At 50.2% G+C, this 20,289-nt stretch overlaps 8 protein-coding genes across 8 annotated transcripts; 3 read left to right on the plus strand and 5 right to left on the minus strand.

Annotated features, from left to right (window-relative positions):
- Positions 1-713: 713 nt before the first annotated feature.
- On the plus strand, positions 714-1,397 carry M438DRAFT_259217 (family 61 glycoside hydrolase; the record flags this gene model as incomplete). The annotated part of the gene is made up of 1 exon (XM_029899753.1): positions 714-1,397. A coding segment is annotated over one exon (684 nt), but the record flags the coding sequence as incomplete, so codon positions are not given.
- A 1,603-nt stretch (positions 1,398-3,000) lies between these two features.
- On the minus strand, positions 3,001-4,639 carry M438DRAFT_333535 (uncharacterized protein; the record flags this gene model as incomplete). Its single annotated transcript, XM_029903616.1, has 3 exons — positions 3,001-4,083; positions 4,381-4,479; positions 4,532-4,639. The coding sequence occupies 3 exons, from the start codon at positions 4,637-4,639 to the stop codon at positions 3,001-3,003; spliced, it is 1,290 nt and encodes a 429-aa protein (XP_029762834.1).
- Positions 4,640-5,796: 1,157 nt separating this feature from the next.
- Positions 5,797-6,789, minus strand: M438DRAFT_333536 (TFIID-18kDa-domain-containing protein; the record flags this gene model as incomplete). Its single annotated transcript, XM_029903617.1, has 1 exon — positions 5,797-6,789. One exon carries the CDS (start codon positions 6,787-6,789, stop codon positions 5,797-5,799), a length of 993 nt encoding a protein of 330 aa, XP_029762835.1.
- A 292-nt stretch (positions 6,790-7,081) lies between these two features.
- M438DRAFT_269621 (diphthine synthase) lies at positions 7,082-7,992 on the plus strand (the record flags this gene model as incomplete). Its single annotated transcript, XM_029900335.1, has 2 exons — positions 7,082-7,216; positions 7,273-7,992. The coding sequence occupies 2 exons, from the start codon at positions 7,082-7,084 to the stop codon at positions 7,990-7,992; spliced, it is 855 nt and encodes a 284-aa protein (XP_029762836.1).
- Positions 7,993-8,195: 203 nt separating this feature from the next.
- M438DRAFT_353756 (uncharacterized protein) lies at positions 8,196-11,421 on the minus strand (the record flags this gene model as incomplete). The annotated part of the gene is made up of 3 exons (XM_029906902.1): positions 8,196-8,296; positions 8,356-11,308; positions 11,362-11,421. The coding sequence occupies 3 exons, from the start codon at positions 11,419-11,421 to the stop codon at positions 8,196-8,198; spliced, it is 3,114 nt and encodes a 1,037-aa protein (XP_029762837.1).
- A 739-nt stretch (positions 11,422-12,160) lies between these two features.
- Positions 12,161-16,045, minus strand: M438DRAFT_404228 (glycoside hydrolase; the record flags this gene model as incomplete). The annotated part of the gene is made up of 9 exons (XM_029909715.1): positions 12,161-13,611; positions 13,708-13,905; positions 13,957-14,365; positions 14,413-14,700; positions 14,762-14,904; positions 14,956-15,311; positions 15,405-15,722; positions 15,786-15,899; positions 15,954-16,045. 9 exons carry the CDS (start codon positions 16,043-16,045, stop codon positions 12,161-12,163), a joined length of 3,369 nt encoding a protein of 1,122 aa, XP_029762838.1.
- Positions 16,046-17,026: 981 nt separating this feature from the next.
- On the plus strand, positions 17,027-19,149 carry M438DRAFT_353758 (uncharacterized protein; the record flags this gene model as incomplete). The annotated part of the gene is made up of 6 exons (XM_029906903.1): positions 17,027-17,307; positions 17,357-17,513; positions 17,582-17,997; positions 18,082-18,583; positions 18,721-18,912; positions 18,961-19,149. 6 exons carry the CDS (start codon positions 17,027-17,029, stop codon positions 19,147-19,149), a joined length of 1,737 nt encoding a protein of 578 aa, XP_029762839.1.
- Positions 19,150-19,366: 217 nt separating this feature from the next.
- M438DRAFT_333540 (uncharacterized protein) lies at positions 19,367-20,202 on the minus strand (the record flags this gene model as incomplete). The annotated part of the gene is made up of 2 exons (XM_029903618.1): positions 19,367-19,692; positions 19,740-20,202. The coding sequence occupies 2 exons, from the start codon at positions 20,200-20,202 to the stop codon at positions 19,367-19,369; spliced, it is 789 nt and encodes a 262-aa protein (XP_029762840.1).
- Between the last annotated feature and the right edge of the window lie 87 nt (positions 20,203-20,289).

Consider the following 20,289-nt stretch of genomic DNA (forward strand, 5'->3'; position numbering starts at 1 on the left):
TTGCGGGGCGGGCCGCCGATGCCAAGTCGTGAGAGAGCCTCTTCTGGATGGTCGTTCTCCACCCGATCTCTCCTTATTCTCTCTTCGCGCTGACATGCATCAAGTGCAGGAACCGTCACAGTATGATCAACCATGTGTATGCCCTGCACACAGCTTTCCAATCTCGCTTGCGCTGTTCGAACTCGAAGAGTGTGGATTGCGAGGGTGACTGCAGGCAGGGCATGCCATTACTAACATTTCTATCTTCGTCCACATGGCCTGTACCGCAGCAATCTTGCAAGGCAAAGATCTTCAGGAGTACAGCATGCAAAACAACATCGCTAAGCTTGGAATCCGGTCGTCTCTAAAGCACAATATAACGTGAAAAACTCTTGCTTGGCTCGGGTGAACCGCTGTAGTTGAAGCTTCTACACGAAACAGACGACGCTCTGCCGCTTCGCTTAACAGCATAACCGAACAATCATGAAACAGAACATGGCAGGACATGTCCCCGCTCAACGGTGGGTACAGAGTGCAGGTAAAGTATATAACAACTCGTGCCTCGAGGGTATCCATTCTTTTTCTCAAGCATTCAAGCCTCATTCATTCTCTTCAACTTCAGGTCGCTGGTCGTCCATCGTTCTTTACAAACCACCAAAAAAAGTCACTCTTTTCACCACCTTCTTTTCTTCAACAAAGACCCTAGCGGTATATACATCAAAAACACCATCAAGATGCGCTCTTTCGCCACTATCATGGCTGCCGCCGCCCTGGCCCAGACCGCAATGGCCCACTACCGCTTCAACAAGCTCATTGTTGGTGACGAGGTTACCAAGGAGTACGAGTACGTTCGCCAGAACAGCAACATGAACTCTCCCGTCACCGATGTCACCTCCAAGGACCTTGTTTGCAACGTTGGTGGTCTTGACACTGGTGCTCAGACCTCCACTTACAAGGTCGCTCCTGGTGACACTGTCGGTTTCGCTGTCGACACTCCTATCCAGCACCCTGGCCCTCTCAACGTCTACATGTCCAAGGCCACTGGTGATGCTTCCGAGTACGACGGTTCCGGTGACTGGTTCAAGATCTACGAGATGGGTGCCAACAAGGCCGGCGACAACGGTCTTACCTTCAAGGCTGACAAGCTTGACAAGGTCACCTTCACCCTCCCTGACGAGACCCCCGCTGGCCAGTACCTTCTCCGTGTCGAGCACATCGGTCTTCACAGCGCTTCTTCTTTCGGTGGTGCCCAGTTCTACATTTCTTGCGCTCAGATCGAGGTCTCTGGCAGCTCTACCGCTAAGCCTGACCCCACTGTCAAGATCCCTGGTGTCTACACTGGCCACGAGGATAGCATTGAGCTGAGCATCTACTACCCCATCCCTGTTAACTACCAACCCCCTGGCCCTGCCGTTTGGGGCAACGGCGCCGCCGCCGATGGCAACGCTACCGACTCTGCTTCCACTGTGGCTGCATCGTCTGCCACCGCTATTGCCACATCTGCTGTTTCCGCAACCACCTCGATCTCGACCCAGCAGGCTGTTGCAACTTCCGCCCCTTACCCTACCGAGAACGCAACTTCGGTCGCCGCAGGACCCACTGGCTTCTCCACCGTTGTCGTCTCTTCCACTGCTCCCATGGGCACTGGTACCGTCGGCGGTGCTGTCAAGAAGTACATGCAGTGCGGTGGCAAGGCCTTCTCCGGCTCCACCGAGTGCGAGTCCGGCACCACCTGCAAGTCCTGGAACGAGTACTACTCCCAGTGCGTCTAAGTCATTTGACTAAGCACAATATGAGGAGGGAATGATGTGTAGTTGAGAATCTGTTTCCTTTGATCTTTTGATGTGATCTGTTTAGATTCGTCTTTGTTCACCCCTTTTTTACTTTCTAGAATGGAAACTTTTGGTCTTGAGTCGTGGAATCATTTTGCCTCTTTGTTGTTTCGTGATTTGTATGACCTTTGATAAGACATTTCGAGTTTAAGCTGTGATTCTGCAGGTCTCTAGTCGTTGCCATGTCGGATGCGAGACATGAACAAGCGAAAGCTATCCTTGAGACAGTGACTTTTGTTCTTTCTCACACAACAGTGACGATGTATATGACTACCTTTTCCCACAGCCTCTTAAACCCAAATAACCCACTGTAATCACTCTGACCCCTAAAAGCCATCCGCGACCGAACCCACACGATCAAATAATGACCACAACACATATCATCCTCTTCCTCCTCGCCGCCTTGATCTGCTACGACATCACAAACAACTCAGACGCCACACACTTCTACGTAACCTTTTACCCCTTTCCACTCCCTCTTTCCCCATCTTGCAAAATCATCATCTAACAAATGCTTTCCACCAACTTCCAGGATATGGATGATTTCTTCGACGACCTCGAATTCACGTATCGACAAGCTACATGGATGGTATGTGTGGAATCTTTCTTCTATACCTGGATTTCCAGAGGGGGGGATGTGTTGCTAATGGTGGAAAGGAGGAAATAGTTTTACGATTCACATTTGCACATGATCGATGACGAGTTTGGTTGGAAATCGGCCTAGTCTTCTACGGACTTTTTGATGGGAAGATGTCTGCCAGAGATGTAAGAGGTTGATATTACTTCTTGAGGAGATTGGAGGAGAGATTCCCGGCTTTCGACGCATGTAAGAAATGGAGGTATGGAGAACCGCATCTGGAAGAGATGGAACTTCGGCAAAACAAAGTAATGGTGGTGGATATGACAGAAACATGGACAAATGGATGGGCAAGGAAGGAACGACTTGCCGAGTAATCTACTTGAGAGTGGTCGTGGTAAGAAGAAACGTCGGAAGACGAACATTCACCTGTGCACCTTCCGTTATCAAAAAATTAGCATTTCCTTCAAAACCGCGAATGGCGAGCTAGACTTCCTGTTCAGTAAAGAAGATGATGAGAATTCGTGGTTATCGTGAAATAAATATGTAATAATGACCTTCCGCTGATGAGAAAAATGCCAACCATCCACCCCAAGTGCTTATGCAAAACGCTCAATGCAGAGTGCAACCTTGTGAATCAACCCTTTTTATATGCCCAGGATCTTCGATTTTGAAGGTGTCTCGCGTCGGTGTGTCCGCCACTCGACTAGGCCCAGACTCCTCTTCGTGATCAATTTCTGTAGAGATCGTTGGTAGTACACCAATGATCATGCTAGGTTTCCTTAACCGGACTGGCTTGGGATGTTCGTGCTCGCAAGTCGTTTCGGAAATACTTTGAAGCGTAGGTACGCCTGGTGATGATCTAGGGCGGGCGAGAGACATGCCTCGTCGGCCTCCAGCATCTGCCATTCCGTATCTGCGGACTGCTGGATGTGGTGGAAATTCTGGTCGCGGATCGGCATCGCCCGCTTGGGCCTGTGCGGTTTCTTTTGCGTCTGAGGGTCTCTTGCCACGCAGTTGGACATGTGGTAAAAGTCCCATGTACGATCGCACAGCTCCAGTGGTATTGTCCGAGTCGCTCGAGAAAAATCGTTGGAACCATTCCTGTAGCTTGTGTATAAAGTGTCTGAGAAGTGGTTGCAAGCAAGCCAGACTTGCAGCTGAAATTCCGAAACCAAGTTCCGTAAGCGCCAGCACAATTTCCGGTGCAGAATAGTCATAGAAGGTAGGGTTTTGAGCAGGGTCGAGAAACGAAACATCAAACCATACTCCGTAAACAAATGCAGTACGGAAGCAGGCGGCCACACTGCCAGTGACGCCGAGGATGAGTAAGATGCAGACCGACAATTTGATGTGCGGCTTGAGCGACGATTTGATAAGCACAGACACAGGAAGTAGTGCAAAGGCCCAATCCGTCACGGCTCCAGTAGCTCCATGCAGATACAGAAGAGGGACATATCTGTTGCGTCGAACACATTGGCCACGGATTTGTCGGTGGGCTATGTGTGAGAGACTACCGCATTGAAACAAGGATAGGAATAGAGCGATGAGAGACAGGAGGATCGAACCGGCCCCTGCAATGATGATTGCGCGTCGTTGCCATTTCTTCCAAACAAACTGTCGATAGAAGAGCATGAGGGAAATTTTGAGAAAGATAGTCGCAAGCATGAATGTTGCTTCGCCAAGTGTGAGTCGCTGAATATTACATTAGCAGCTGATCTGTGCAGGACACAACGGTGTAGATGCAGGCGCAGCCAGGCTGCAATAAGATCGACGGCTTCTCAGTCGAATCGCAGAACACAGCGTGACTATGAGAAAGCACGATGATCTCAACATTGGAGGCAGTGTCAAGCGAAAGCAGCCAGACTGGCGCTTTCCCATCGGCACTCCATCCATCTCGAAACCACCGTATCTTTTCGATAGTTCACTTTTCGGTATTGAGTCCTGCTGATATCGCCATACCCCTGCATCTACATTAGGTTGTCGACTTACCAGTAAGAATTTGTCTGCGACTGGTAGATCCAGGATCGGGTTATGGTGTTCCAGAAATGCAAGGCTCATTGCAAGGCAGCACAACAGAATATAGAAGAACTACAATCAGTCAGCCAAGAAAGTCTGATTATTGATCAAGTAAAGGACATACCCAAGCAGTGAGCATAGAATAGTCGTCGACACCGAGTACCCGCTTTCCAGTCCGGAGTTTGGCCCATAATCTCAAGAACACACAAAGCGTAGTCAAGATAAGGAACATGATCGTACACCTGAAGATCATGTGCTTCAGAAAGCCACCTCCAGATAATTGACCGCTCGTGTCATGGTGATCCATAGCTGTGTATGTCATTCAAGTTGTCGGACAGGTGTCAAAAAGTCGAAAAGGCATGATTCGAGTCAAGTCCGTAGAAGCAATACAATATGCGGCTCTGCTCACATACATAAACAAGAACAGAGAGAAGCGTCGAGACCCATAATTCGCCGCAACCCGGTCTCAAGGTCATTCTTCTGTCAATGTGAGAGCACTGTAGTGCCGTTGAGATCGAGGGCTTCGGAAACGTTTTTGGCGGTGGACTTTGTCAAGACCATTCAACGGTTCCGGCTTCGCCTGCCCATCGCATGCCAAATTGTGGTCTTGAAGATGTGATTTTCTGCGCAACGGTCAAGCTGAATACAACCGGCCTCGCAGTCGTTGTTCAGAAGAAGGCTGGTGCCTATTTTACCCGAACTCCGAGCAGATCTGACATGACTCCTGCAATTCGGAGGCGGCGGTCACTCCGGCAAACAGTAGTCCAATAGTTTGACTGTTTCACATCATTGTCGCAACAACCCTGTAGTTCAGCACGAGCAGTCATCGTAGTCTAGCAGAACGAGTAGCGACTCGATTAGCTCGCTTAGAAGTCGGCGATGATTATGCTATCAAACACAAGTATGTATCTTTTTGGCGACACCACATGGCGACGTGTACATACAAGGATGTAGCAAACGTCTTTCATTCTCGAAGGATTTGAGTGGCGAAAGCGGAGTCTGGCCAAACCATTTGCAGGTCGATGGCTGACTTCTCCAAGATCTGGTTCATAAACCGCCAGATCCATGTCTCTGATATTTCACGTTAAGGGCTTGGAAGGAGTGTCTTAGTGCTCGCCGCCTTTCTTCCCGAGCATGTCTTCTTCGATTGCAGGATCTGCGGCCTGTGAGTTGCGTACTTATACGCTGGTGATCGGTCAGGCTCTCGGTCTCGCTTTCGACTGCAGATGAGTGAATGGTGCTGTAACCAAGAGCCTGACATTGTGTAATGAATGTTGTAGCTTCATCGAATAGTACAAAGCAGTAATTAAAATTAGGTCTAGATTCGTGATGGGTAGGTGGGCTGTCGTCGACATACGGCGGTGAAAGAAGATGTTCCGTAGAGCAAAATCAAATCAGCTTCAATGGCGTTCTCCTGATGCCAGCAGGAATGTGGCTCATGTATCGACTCTTGGCATCAGGTCTTTGTAGTCGTCGGAAAGCCTCTGTGATGTGCTTGGTATTGACCGGAGTTCTCGCCTCTTCAGGTGGGTCGAACAAGCCAGGTTCTCGTCGAATGCGTTTTCTCCGTTGTTGGTCTTCATCGCCGCCACTTTCCCTCCGTTGTATGTCTTCAGCGTTTTTGACTCTTAGTGCCTCTTCGGTCAGGGTTTGAACGATTTCGAAAGTCAAGAAGCCAAGAATGTCGACAATATCGTCGTTTGGCTTGCTGTCTGTCACGACGCCAAAACCAGCCCATTCACGGAAGCGCTTGCCTTTGCGGAAGGTGAAGGAGGCTTGACGGCATTCACTCCAGTGTAGATATTCTTCAGGAGTCATGTTCTTGGTGCGGTCATCAGCATTCTTGAGTCGCGTCATGGTCGCAGTTGTCATTTCTTCCTCATCTTCGTCTTCCTCGTCCTCTCGTTCGGGGACCTGCTCTTGGTAGAAACTCGAGACATCCCATGGTAGACCGACTTTCGCCTTTTTTGTTTTCGAATTCCTTGTGCCGACCGAAGGACCGGCGGTAGCCAGAGTTGGGTCGTTCGCAGGACCAACGTCGATGTCGGCAAAGTCGTCACCTCCTCCACCACCGCCGCCGCCCTTGTCGTCTGAGTCTTTGGCAGATTTGCGGACATCTTTCCAACTCAAGAAAGTTCGTAAACGGGAGACTTTTGCGCGGTCGTGACGGATGAGGAAGATGAGGTCGTCGGTGTTGATGCTGCGGACACCACGACGAGCGGCCAGGGCGGTTGCGCGCGTGAGCATTTCGACGACTTGCTGCTGGACGATGGCTTCGATCAGGGTGGTGGTTTCAGGAGCGGCTTCGGCAGTCTCTCCTGAGACGAACATCATCTGCTGGATCTCCGTTCGATATTTGGCGGCTTTGTCCTTGTCGGCCATGATGAAGGTGGGGGGTGGGTTGGAGCCCGATGCAGTTGTCGCGTGAGAATGCTGATTAGATGGCAATGATGAGGATAAGGGGTTGGACAAGGAGCGATAGATCGTAAGCTATGTCATGTGGCCAATGTCATGTCATTGATGTGTTGGTGAAAGCACAAGCACATGTCGACGCAGATGATGAATGTCAGGGTGATTGCGGGGAGATGGGATCGTCAGGCCGAGCGTCCAGAATCTCCATGTTTTTTATTTCCATCCTCGTGCTTGTGACTCTTTGTTCATACACGCATCAATCATGTTCTACGCAATCGGTCTTGGTCTGGCCGATGAGAAGGACGTCTCGGTCAAGGGTCTCGAGATCATCAAGCGCGCCGAGCGTGTCTACCTCGAAGCCTACACTGCCGTCCTGCTCGTCGAGAAGGAAGTCCTGGTACCCAACTATCCTGTCAGCAGGCGCAAAACATGCACTAATCGCAATCGCAGTAGGAAGCTTACTATGGCCGCGAAGTAATCATCGCCGACCGTGAGATGGTCGAATCTTCCTCCGACGAGATCCTCGAGGGCGCCGACAAGGTCGACATTGCCTTCCTGGTTGTCGGCGATCCTTTCTCAGCAACCACCCACACCGACTTCATCATCCGCGCCCGCGAGAAGAACATCCCTACTCGCATCCTGCCCAATGCCTCCATCTTGACTGGTGTCGGCTGCACTGGTCTCTCGCTCTACAACTTCGGTCAGACTGTCTCCATGGTCTTCTTCACAGACAACTGGAAGCCTGCGAGTTACTACGACCGCGTCAAGGAGAACGTCGCTCTGGGTCTGCACACTTTGGTCTTACTGGACATCAAGGTCAAGGAGCCCAACCTCGAATCCCTGGCCAGAGGAAGAATCGTCTACGAGCCTCCGCGCTTCATGACCGTTGCTCAATGCGCTCAGCAAATGATCGAGACCGAGGAAGAGAAGGGTGAGGGCATCTGCTCAAAGGACAGACTCGCCGTTGGTGTTGCCCGTGTCGGTGCCGATGATCAAGAAATTGTCGCTGGTACCTTGGAGCAGTTGGCCGAGGCTGATTTGGGCAAGCCTCTGCACAGTTTGGTGCTCATTGGCAAGCGCATGCACGACATGGAGAAGGACTATGTCCGCGAATATGCCGTCGACAAGAAGGTCTTTGACGAAGTCTTTGCTAGAGACTACCACCAGTCATAGACTACATGACATTTCACCTGTCATTGTGAATAAAAATCTCTACACGTTCAAACTCTGCGACCATCCTACTTGAACACAATGTGGCAAGCACCAATAGCAATCTTGTTTTCTTTGAGAAGTCACCTAGGTAATGCAGAATCGTAACCTACTCTACATCGCGACTTTCCGTACGGATTTTTTTCTGAAGATGAAATGGCAGTAGTCTAGTACAGAGCCAGATTATCCTCGTTCAACCTCCCGAACAACTCTTCTAAATCCGCACTCACACCCATAATCTCTTGCGCCAAAGATCCAGTAACAAGTGCTGTATCCATCATTAGCCACCATCCATCAACATCAACAGAAGGAAGATCAAAGACTTACCATAAGCATAAAGCAACTCATAATCCTCCTCAGTCGCAAGACTAGCCTTATCCCCATCCCTCCTGAACTCGAAAATCTTCGCCAACAATCTATCCCTCGTATGTTCGATATTCGGCAACACGTCATTAAGCGGATACTCCAACTTGACCGAACTGGCCAAAACAGAGAACAAATGACTTATCCTAGCCGACAACGCAAATCTTTCCGCACGTGTATACCTCAAAACCTCAGCCTCTCCCGGAGAAGCTTTCAAATCTTTGGCAATCACCATATTCATGGCGTGGAAATTGTCCAACATGCGTTTCGTCCTTTCCAAAATCTTGGCATATATTTTGTCGGGAAAGGGGGCGCGGAATTCGAATTCGGAAGCTGCGGCTTTGCGGAGTGCTTCCAATTGGGCCAGGAAGGTTTGGAGTTCGGATTCTTCGCGTATGTCCATGTATGCTGATGCGGGTTCGCCGAGGAGGAACATGGCCAAGGGATCGCGTCGCCAGATCAATGACATGCGTAGCCAGAGCAGGCAAATGCCATTTTTGAGCTTGCGGCGGGCGGAGATGGGCCATATGACTCGGGTGACGAAGATGCCCCAGAGACAACCTGCGATGACTGCGACGAAACGGTGAAGCACGATTTCCCAAATCTCTGGGTTGATGCCGCCTTCGTCATCATCGTCATCGTTGTCCTTGGCCGACAGCGAATAAGCATAGAGCGCAGAAAGGTTATACGTAAGCAAGATAAATCTGCCCATAGGTCCTTTGCCTTGAACGAGGATGATGTAGAAACATCCCAAGGACATGAGCCAGCCGAAAAAGCCGAGTAGCCAGGGACTGTCGTCGGAGATTATCCAGGCGATGATGGCGAGGATGGCGCCTAGAGCTGTGCCGAGGAAACGCTCGATGCCTGTGGTGTTGGAAGCGCCGATTGTCATTGAGCAGACGACCATGTAGGAAACCAACCCCCATTCTCCACGCCAGTGTTGGTAAAATGGGCGGGACCAGGCCATGAATGATGGAAGAGCGAACAGTGCTGCGCCGACGCCGACTTTGATGGCGAATCGGATATCGTCGCGGCGGATGAATTTGAAGATGCGGTAGACTTGATGAGTGAAAGGCTCCTTGATGGTGCGTCCTGCTCTGGCAAACGTGTCTGCTTGTAAGATGGGCTTTACAATGTCTGTAGTCAAGGCCTCATCGGCTTCGTGAACCAGAGATAGACCTGCTTCTTCTGCTGCAGTCTTATCTTGTCCGTGTCTTCTCCAGAATGCCATCCAGCTCCATGATCGCTTTCGGTCTTCTTGTTCGATCTCCTCTTTGAGCTCTTCCAGGATCTCCAGATACTTCAGTGTGTCTTCAGCAAAGTCAACCATGGCTGCTGCGTAATGTCCACAACTTGCAGCGACCTCCTCCAGATCTGCAACGCGTTCCAGAGATGTGGCATTCGTGATTTCCTTGTTGCGGTAAAGCGTAGATAATGCTTCTTTTCTCGTGTTGTTGAACAGATCAATAGCTTGAGAAAGACTCGATCGGAAGTTGACGTTTACAGCAATCACATCGTCTGTCCCAGGTTGAAAAGGCAATTCATCCAAAATCGATTTGAGAGTGAAAGCCAAGGACTTCATTGGTGGTCCCAATTGTGTTATAAACGTCGTGAACATATCGGAAGGCGAGAGCGAAGGACGCTTATCCATGAAATTGCTCGTAAAGCTCGAGCCCATTGGGCTGAAAGGAATTGGTTGATCAGCTGGCGACTCGGCTGGCGATTCGGGTGCCTCATTGATTGGTGTCAAAGGTCCTCGTATCTCGCCCGGCTCGCTCGTGAGTTTGGAGGTGCCCATAAGGGACGAGACCATGGATGCGTGGGCTGAGTCTGATCGGTTGATATATGGCGAAGACTTGATGAGAGAGAATTGCGTGTTCGCCGCACTGTAAAGACCACCAATGCTCTGAGAAAGCCCTTGCAAGCATTTGACCAGCTTGACCTCGATACGATATTCCTTTTCCCTCCCCACAACGTAGTGCTCGTATTTGGCTTCAATCAGGTTCTTCTTCATCGATGCTTCGTTGGCCTTGCAGTCCTTGTCAACCTGCTTGTACGCAGCACCCTGCATCTCTGTCTCCGAGCCTGTCAGGAAGGCTCTAGTGATTGCAATGAGTTTGTCGCCTAGTGAGTCTGTGGTTTTGACAAAGTCGCGATGTAATTCCTTCTTGGCGTAGCGTGGTTTGATGAGCAGATTGACAGCTGTGGTAGCCGCCATTCCAAGCAAAACCATACGCAAGACTTGGAAAACCTTGTCCTCGGAAAACTTTGCTGCCTGGATAGATCCTTCCTTGGTCAAGATGGTGATGATGGCCAGGGACGCAAGACTGCACCCAACGTTGACAGTCGGATGACCAAGTCGCTGCTTGAGCCAACCTATAAAGCCTAGTCCACCAGCACAAAAAATGACCAAAACAATGGCATGGCCAAGGACCAGAAGATCACGCTTGCCAAGAGCCATGCTGATGGCCATGCTGGTAAAAGACACGAACGCCGCATACACGAATGCAATCAAAGCAATACCCACTGCTTCAATCATACTGCCTACTGTGCGGGAAGGGTGAAAGTACACCGTAACCGTTGCGACGACATGTTTGCCATCCTGCTTTCCGAGGAAAGCCGAGATGAATGGTAGGAAAGTAGCCAGAGATCCGAGAAGATAGGCTATAGAACATTTGAAGATGCCTTGTCCTATATTTGAAGCCCAAAAATCGACAGATTGATCTCTCCAGCGATAGAAAGGTTTAAAGAGACCATTTTGCTCGGGTGTTGGAGATGACGCGTCTGAACCCAGCAGTCCCTCGCGTTCTTCCGGCGAACCAGTCTCGTCGCGAGCATCGTCCCCTAGAGTTGGCAACGAAAAGGCGCGTCTCACACGCTCTCCAGTCCGTGGGAGAATGAATGTCGCATTTCTAAGCTTGGTCATCGTCAGCAGTAAGCACGTGGCGGCAGAAGCGTTCGCGAACTTACATTGCGAGGGTTGAAATGACGACCCAAAGACGAGGCTTGTCCAGCACTTCCTGATGGCATCACTCACTGGAAACAAGAAGACATGTCCTTCTATTCTATCCACGTATGAGTATGTCTGAGTGTTTTTGGAAAACTTATGGGATATCGACGGGTTGCCTGGCAGTCGACGTCTAGATTGATCTGCACTCTTGACTGCCATTTCGGTACTAGGGGCAGATCGGCCCGATCTCGAGATCGATAATCCGGTTTGTGTCGCGGAAGAGCCTCATCAACCTCAGTGCTGACCAAATGAGGTGCAATTCTCGACACCGACTTTTTGAATTCAATGTTAATCGGGATGATGAGCGGAAGGTCGGACTAGCAGCTTGCAGGAGAACAATGCGATTTACCAGGCATCCAACTTGCTCTCAGAAGCCATATCTTTCGATGAATCTTTTCACCGCCACAGAATATCGCCCTTCTGACATCCAAACCTCACAAACTCCGCGTTATACCTGGTACGCACTCTCTTTTCAGCTTCGACGAGGCTTTCCGACATGAGCTGCTCAGCGAAAAACTCCATCTGCTGCCAGGGCTTGGAACTATCTGGAAGGTGAAGATAAAGAAATGACCTGTAGGACGAAGCAAAGTAGAGTTCTCTTGTGATTCTCATTACTTCACAAAGAAACTAGACATTCTACATTGCATTTGATTTGCTGTAACTTGAATAATCGAATCCCTGCTAATCATTTTCCACAAGATTGACTCATCTAAGACGACGGTTTCATCACATGTAAGCTACATAGTCGTTCGTTATGCTTCAAACCCCATCTCGATGCCCTTGATGGTGGTGACCGGCTTGGTGCCGTGGATGATGGGTCACCCTCGGCATCGAAGACGTCGCCTGACTACGACTCAGCGCACCATTCGTCTCTCTAGTCCCATCAGCAGAAGTTGCAGCAGTCTCGCTCCCAACTACCGTCCCTGTCGCTGTGGCAATCGCTGGAATCCCTGCTGGCAGCGTCGCCGTATCCGCATAAGCGATCCGGAGACTCTCCAGACCCAGCGCCTCCGCCTCCTCCTTACATGACTTCTCCTTACACTGCTTGATACCAAACGCCTCCAACATATCGTCTCTGGAAAGCTGCGTCTCTTCCTCGTCGTATGCTTCGCAGGACGACGCTTCGCTGGTGCCGTTGATACCTAGCGCATCCAGTCCATCCAGCACGTCACGCTTCACCAGCGAAAATTGGAGTTTGTAGTCGGCCTGCTGAGGGACAGCGTTGGCGACCACGCCACCACCGAACCATGGATCCCGGTCTAGCAGAGCGAAACCACGGTCATCTCTGTTGGGCTTTGATGGTTGACAGCGGTTGTCTGCCAGACCCCAGTCGGGAAGCATGGGGTTGGGCATGGCTTCGAAGCTGTAGGAGTACGTTTGACGCTTGAATACCGCTTCGACGCTGCGAGTGATGGTCGTGGTTCCCTTGGCATCGGGCTTGTCTTTGACTTCTTTCGTGTTAATCAAACGTACTGGGGGAGATTTAGCACAAATCCCTACCCAGCCTTTTCCAGCGAAGTTATTTTCTTGCTTATCCAGATAGCGGATGAACTGCTGAACGTCGACTCCGGTTCGTGCTTGGGCGCCTTCAAGGCCGATATAGCCATCGTTCGCGATCAGAAATGCTGCTGGTGGCCATTCATCTCGTTCACACGCATTGCCTCCGATATCTTGGAACCAACCAAGAGTAACTGGGACCTTTTGAATGGTTCGAACAGTCGGACGATCGACGTTATATTCGGCAACACCAGGCCTTTTGGTTGCTTTTGTGGCAGAATATTTGCAGGTGAAGGTATCATAGGCCTGGCCTTGAGCGGCGATAACAGAACTGTAATGTAAGCAAGCTTGGCCACCGGGCTTGTTTCCTCCAGCGTAAGTACAAACGAATTTGTCTTTCGGTCCAGCTTCGTCAGATATCTTGGTGGTGACCGTGACGTATTTCTCGTTGACGCAAGCCGGAGCTCGTTTATCCAGAGCTCGTTTCTCCAGATCTCGCTTCGGTATGCGAGGACAGTTTGAACTGGTCTTGGCAGGAGAGTGCGTTGAGGTTGGAGGTCGAGATGTCACAGGCTTTGTGGGTTTGTCCATCGAGAGAGTATGCTTTTTGCCGAACACTTTGAACTCTGCCTTGCCTTCCTTTTCGATTCCCTTGACACATGCTTGGATGATGGCAGGTGTAGCTGCAATCTCTATGAGGTCCAGAATCTCGCCTAGAGTCTAGTTAGCAATGTTCAAATTCCGCATCAAGTGGAAATCGGGTTGAGGCAGAAGGTTGAAGTGGTCTACGTAAACACCGGAGTACATACCAACGATAGGTATCGCGTCCTCGATAAGCTCAAGTGGGAGCAGCAAAGCCGGCACTGCAATACGACAAAATGCCTTTGCTGCAATATCCAAAGCAACTTCAGCAGCAATAGCTTCAGCAGCATTGCTTGCTAACTCTTTGGCGTCTTTGGCCAGATCTGGACCATTTGGAGCAGGCTGGAAACCCTTACAGCAGTAGCCTAGTATGCGTTAGTCCTGCAATGACTCTCCTGATACAGGGGGTTACTTACTCTGTAGCCCACCAGAGCATGTCTGGTCTTTCTTCTTCTCCTTGTGGTTAGTATCCTGAACCACCTCTGTCTCTCCATCATCGCAGCCAGAAATACACGATAAGCCTACACCTCGGTATCCTCTCCACTGACAAGTACCCATCGTAGTCCCGTCATCACAGCAGAGACTTCGATACTTCCCCTTGCTGCAGCGATCGTTTGTTGAAAGCGAACCCGGTTGTCCATTCATCTGTTCGACTTGGTTTGTGCCTGACTTGCACTTTGCATCACAATCGGTAGTGTAGCATGAGATACCTGCAGTAAGATCGGCGGCTTTTTGTTTCGCGTCGGCCTGTTGATCCTCTGTCACATCGAGCGTGACCGAGTTTTGGTTCCCAGCAGTTTGGTCGACCTGATCCATGGCCCATACCTGTTCTGGTTAGTTGCGGCCATGGGAAGGTGTTGGGAAATGCTTACCATCAGACCTCCCAAACATCTAGAATTGGCAAAATCGGCCTTTTGCTTGAATGTATCATCGTCGTCGTAGCTGACCCATTGATCGCTTGCCCAATTGATCCATTTAACCCCCGCAGTTTTATCCCAAGTGGGCGTCAAATTATTATCGGAGATGATATCCTTGATCTCTTGTAAATCCAAGATTCCTGCAGCGTTGGAACACTTTCCTGCATCTGCGCCGCCGCTAAACTGACATTTTCCATTTGGAGTCTTGCAAGTTGGATTTGTCAGAGTGAAGCTTCGACCGTACTATGATATGTTAGTGACTATTATGATCTCGAATAATTTCCATTCATTTGCATCGACTTACCCAACCTTGACCCAATACAACCTTGTCAGGTTTGATACCTGCTCTCCAGAGCAAATCGAGTCCTAGATCGATTTCCGTGAGGTTGGTATGTGGTGCAATGTATGGTCCGATATTCTTTGATTCAGCATCCCAAACTCCATGTACTGTTATCAAATCAGCATACTGTCAACTTGCCAAAGACTTTCGCTACCCACAATCGTAAGACATGACATTGAACCAATCAACCGAAGCTTGCATATTCGCCAAGTCAAAATGTTGCAGATACCAGTAGGACGTGGGTAACGTGACCGTGATACCATATTTAGTACCAAACGCAGTCCTCATATCCTTGACGAGCGCGACGTAATTAGCAGTATCAGCTGATGCTCCTCCTCTGTCGTCTGCTTGTGGATACTCCCAATCGATATCCACACCGTCGAAGCCGTATGTATCCATAAAGTCAATCAATCCGCTGATGAATGCTTTGCGGTTTGCGCTGGTGCTGGACATGGTAGAGAATGCTGTGCGAGTAGGCCCGGGGTCTGTGAACGACCAACCTCCGACTGATATCCTAAACAGACGTTAGACTTGCGAGTACATCGACCATCCCGAGCAGAAATAATGCAAAGGCCAAAACTTAACAAAAGGATATAATTGAACATACCAAGTCTGCACACCCTGTGACTTCAGCGCCGTAAACCTCGAGTACAAATACCCCGTCTTCCCGTCCATCGGCGCAATAGCGAACGTGGTCGGATCAAAAAACGCAAACGCGAAATTGATATGTGTAAATCCATTCAGATTCAGGTCTTCCGGCGCGACGCTCTGGCACTTGCGCGTATTCGACCAACTTTCGTAGTAGCCAACTGAGCGCTTCGCAGCACTGTTGCCTCCTTTGCAAGAAGGACGTGTTACGGGACCGCAGCCTCCGAAACCTGTTTGGCAGCCAGTGCTGCAGAATTCATCGGTAGAGCCGCAGAAGCTGTGATGGTTAGTGAATGTACATATCATGAGATCTTGACAGGAATCGGGATGAACTGCTTACCCGAATTTGGAACAACAGACACCCAAAGGACAGGTCTGTTTCCCTATAACTCCGTATTGTCCGCATTCCGCTTTTGCGTTGCAATTAGACTGTGGACGTATTGTCAGCTTCCTGCTGCGAAGGTGGAAGAGGAGAAATGTTGAATCTAGAACAAGAAAATGCACTTACTGTACAATTGCCACTTCCACACTCGGTTGGCGAATAACCACAAAGCCCATTTGTACCACAACACGCACCGTTAACGCAGGGAGTATCTGCATTACAAGTTCCTGTCGGCAAATCTCTCGTCGCAAGACCCAAACTCGACCTAGAGTCCTTTGCCAATTCTACACTAGGGTTGAAATGTGCACTGACAAGTGCGAACACTCCAAATAGGAGTAAAGAGAGCGAAACCCTCATTGATAAGTGAAATGAGGGAAACGAGTGAATTGGTGAAAGGGATGAAAATCAATGTCGTCCTCAGCATTAAAGTAGGAGTGTAGCGAAGACCTTGTATGGAGTGTGCCGTGTCAGCCTTGTATGAAGCGTGCCGTGTTATACTATAGGAATAAGGACCTGCATACCAATAGTACCTGCACCCCTCGACTAGTGGAGTTTGATCGACACGAAACCGGCGTTTTATTAATCTATGATATCTGTGCCTCGTCCATTTAGAATTGATCAGCAGATTGTACTCGCCTTTAACTGGCCTACTTGCAATATGGTGGACGCAGACAAGGATGGAACCTGGAAAGAGAACTCAAAGAGGAATCTGCTCAGCAAAAGTTTCTCGTGGTAATCTTGCACCTGCATGAGGGCGCCGTGCTTGTTGAGCTTATGTGAACTAGTAAGAGCTTACGAGGAGCCTCGAATTGTTGCTTGCACCGAGGCTAGGATGGATATGTCTGTATGCTCTTCGCCTGCCGTTTCCTGAAGTGCTCGCGATCACTCTTCGTCCGTTCCTTCATCTGCTCATTCAGTCTCTCTTTCAATCAGTCATTCCTTTATACAGAGTAAAGATGATGAGATACTCGACCTCGGCAGCAGCGCTCAGCAGCCTCAGCTTGCTATTCAGTTTCAGCAACGCACAATTCAACTTGTACCCGCCAGTTGACCCTACATTGCTAGCGAAAGCATACAATCTTACTGAAGGATGTATAATCGCATTGTAGGTGTCTCCCAGAATTGCAAATTCTGACGATTGCTGAACGAGAATGACTAGAAATGAAACTTTGAGTAACTGCGACCCGACTCTATTCCAGATGGCTGTCAGCTTTGACAACTACTACTGGGAAGACGATAACATCACAGACGTGTGTGATGGAAACTGCACGCTTCAGGCTCGTGATTGGGACTTAGGTGTCTCGTTGGCTTGTGGTGATGGTGAGCAAGACTGCTGGCTTTATAGCCTCATACCACAGAGGCATGAGAACGCAACTGACATGCTAGCAGAGTGGATCAGCGCCTATGGGAAGCTAATTCCTGCCGACTCGATATCGGGACGATTTGTCGATGGTCTGAACACCGTCTGCCTAGGTTCCACGTGAGTTGTCTTTTGCCGATACACCTGTATGAAAACTTACCCCATACAGTACAGATGACAGATGGTGCTTAGGCGCTTCGCAAAACTGGACGGGTGTAGATGTGATCACGCCAGATTGCGATGTGAACCCGGCAGATCCATCATGCACCAGCGATGTCACGCTCCCAGAAAACATGCGGTTGGCCAATCTTTACACCGACGATGTGGTGCGTACTCCTGCTCCCCTATAGCCAGCATCCCGAGAGAGGACCAAACTGACCGAGCAATCGAACAGCTATGCGACAACTGCTTCGTCCAAATGCTCTATGCGCGCGTGACTTCTCCCTATCTCGATGATTCAGATCAATCCGATTTCCTCGTCTCGCAGCTGCAAGACATAGGCGACGTATGCAACATCACCATTCCCGAAATCACCATTCGCGCACTGCCCAGTTACGCTGATGCACCGATGCCGACATCCATCGATTTCGAATCGACCGCTACTTCGACCATCAGCTCGGCAGCAGCGACCACGACGTGTGATGGCCAGATTATCGCATCTGGTTCCGGGTGTGCGGCGTTATCGACGAAGTACGGTTTGACGACTGGTGATTTACAGAAGCTGACTGGGTCGGATACTTGTGTTATTTCTGCAAGCACTTGTTTTCCTGCAGCTTGCACGCTGGGAGCGGTTCCCACTGGTGCGACTTGGTAAGCGAATTATGTCACTTGATTCTGAGCGTCATTGAACGACGAATCGCCTCTCGAGAGGAGGTTATACTGACCCGTAACCAGTGAGTCGTTCGCAACCAGCATCAGCGTCAACACCACCACCGTGCAACTCCTTCTCTGGAATCCCAACATTCAAGGCCTCTGTGACAGCCTCACAGCCGGACAATCCGTCTGCGTCGCAGCCCCGGGCGTCAAAGGGACCTACACGCTCGCCGCACCACCGCTCGGAACCGGGGCTGACGCTGCGAATCAGCAGCGTGGTGGTCCTGGAGGTCGAGTCACTCCTTGCCCAACCTACACCAATCTCCCCGACGCTACATCGGCCGCTGGACCAGTCCAGACAGGGATCGTTGCGAACTGCAATGCTTGGGCGATGGCTGATTGGGGAATTGGGTGTTTCGACTTCGCGACGCAGAATTGTATTAATACGACGCAGCTGTGGGCTTGGAATGGGGTGTTGGGGAAGGATGGGACGGGTTGTCAGAATTCGTTTTGGGCGAAGGAGTATTATTGTGTGAACACATATGCGGCATCGAGTGCGACTCATACATCTACGACGTCAAAGGTGACTTCGTCGAGCACGTCTAAGCAAACTTCATCGTCAGCCGCAACGTCGACGTCAGGAGGAGCACCAGGACCTACCCAGGCAAGTTGAACCCCACCCCATCATGGCGGAAGTGAGCAAACGCTAATCTATAACAGACTGGTATCCCACAGTACTGCAGCAAATTCGCTCAACCCGCCAGCGGTACCGGGTGTTATGATTTCGCAACGGCACAAGGTATTACACCAGCACAGCTGTATGCTTGGAACCCAGCCTTGGGTAGCAACGGCGCGAATTGCGGAACTGCATTTTATGCTGAAGATTATTACTGTGTGGCAGTTCCTGTTCAGGTAAGTGGCAGCGGATCGAATGATGGAAAGAAAGCTGACAGAAGACAGACTGGCATTGCGGCCAATTGTAATAAGTACGCCACGCCTGTTGGCGTTGGATGTTATGATTTTGCGACACAGCAAGGTATAACGCAAGCGCAGTTGTATACCTGGAATCCAGCTCTGGGTACGAATGGAGCGAATTGTGGAACTGCGTTCTGGGCGCAAGAGTATTACTGCGTGGGAGTTAGTAGCTAGGCGAAGGAATCACAATGGATACTCACTAAGAGAATTCAATGATTCAGATCTCGCTTGCCAATTCAATCTTCTGTTGTGTTGAGAGATTAGAATGCGGAAGGAGACTGGAGCGTCGAGGATGAATAACGTGGTGAGGGGAACTGGTTTGAGAAGAGGATTCCCAGCTTACTCCTCCAAGTTGGCTTCCAAAATGGCTTCCAAGGTGTCGAGCCTCTCTCTAAGCTCCATATAGATCGTCCTGGTGCTCCTCATCCCATGCCAACAATGCCTCCTTACACTCCTCCCTTCTAAAACCGTGTGGCCATCCATGCTCCCTGATGATCCTCTGCAACTGCGCATGATTCTCAGCATTCATCTCCTCATCCCACACTTTCTCCGACGACGCAATCCAATCCAAGCTCTCGAATTTCTCCCTCCACTCGGTCAACAGCTCTCCCAGCAGTCTCGTCTCGCCGCATACATTACGCCACGCGCGCGGATCATAATCTTCGTAATCGACTTCTGGCTCCATGCTATCGTTGTGCGCCCACTCTGTCACCGTGCCTGCCAATAATTAGCGTGGTTCGAGTTCAATCAATGAGACTATTAACCATCAGTAGTATCAAGCAACCACCAGCAACCTGAATACTGATCCTGGCTCATAGTAAGCGGCACCACCCAGCTCTTGATCTTTTCATCCTCATCCTCGTACTGATCAGGACTCAACCCCTCCGCCGCACCTACATCAAGCGGTTCTGTGAACGGCGCGGCCGAGTAGTCAAGCGGGAAGGTCTCGAAGGCAATCGCGTATCCCTTTGGCAAGCCAGGATTTCGCAAATACGGGAGGTGTTTGAGAAGCGCAATTACCGTTTCGTTCTTGCGTAATGGTGCGAAGTTTGTTGCAGTGATGTTGGGCCAGCCGCCGGCTGGTGGGAAGACGATGTCGGACGCTTCGATGTATGGCAGTTTGCTGAGGGCGTAATAGTAGGTTGATAGAGCTGTCTTGATGGCTTCCGGGTCGTAGGCTAGGACTCTGCCGTCCAAACGGGGATCTGGTAGGTTGGGGGTTGACATTGTACGTGATGGTAAGAAGAAAAGAAGGTCGGCGCCTTGGTAGCGATGGTCGACTATCCTTTCACTCGCTGGCGTGCTCCCCCTCTG

The sequence above is a fragment of the Aureobasidium pullulans genome (assembly GCF_000721785.1).
Source record: "Aureobasidium pullulans EXF-150 unplaced genomic scaffold scaffold_5, whole genome shotgun sequence".
Classification (NCBI taxonomy): Eukaryota; Fungi; Ascomycota; class Dothideomycetes; order Dothideales; family Saccotheciaceae; genus Aureobasidium; species Aureobasidium pullulans.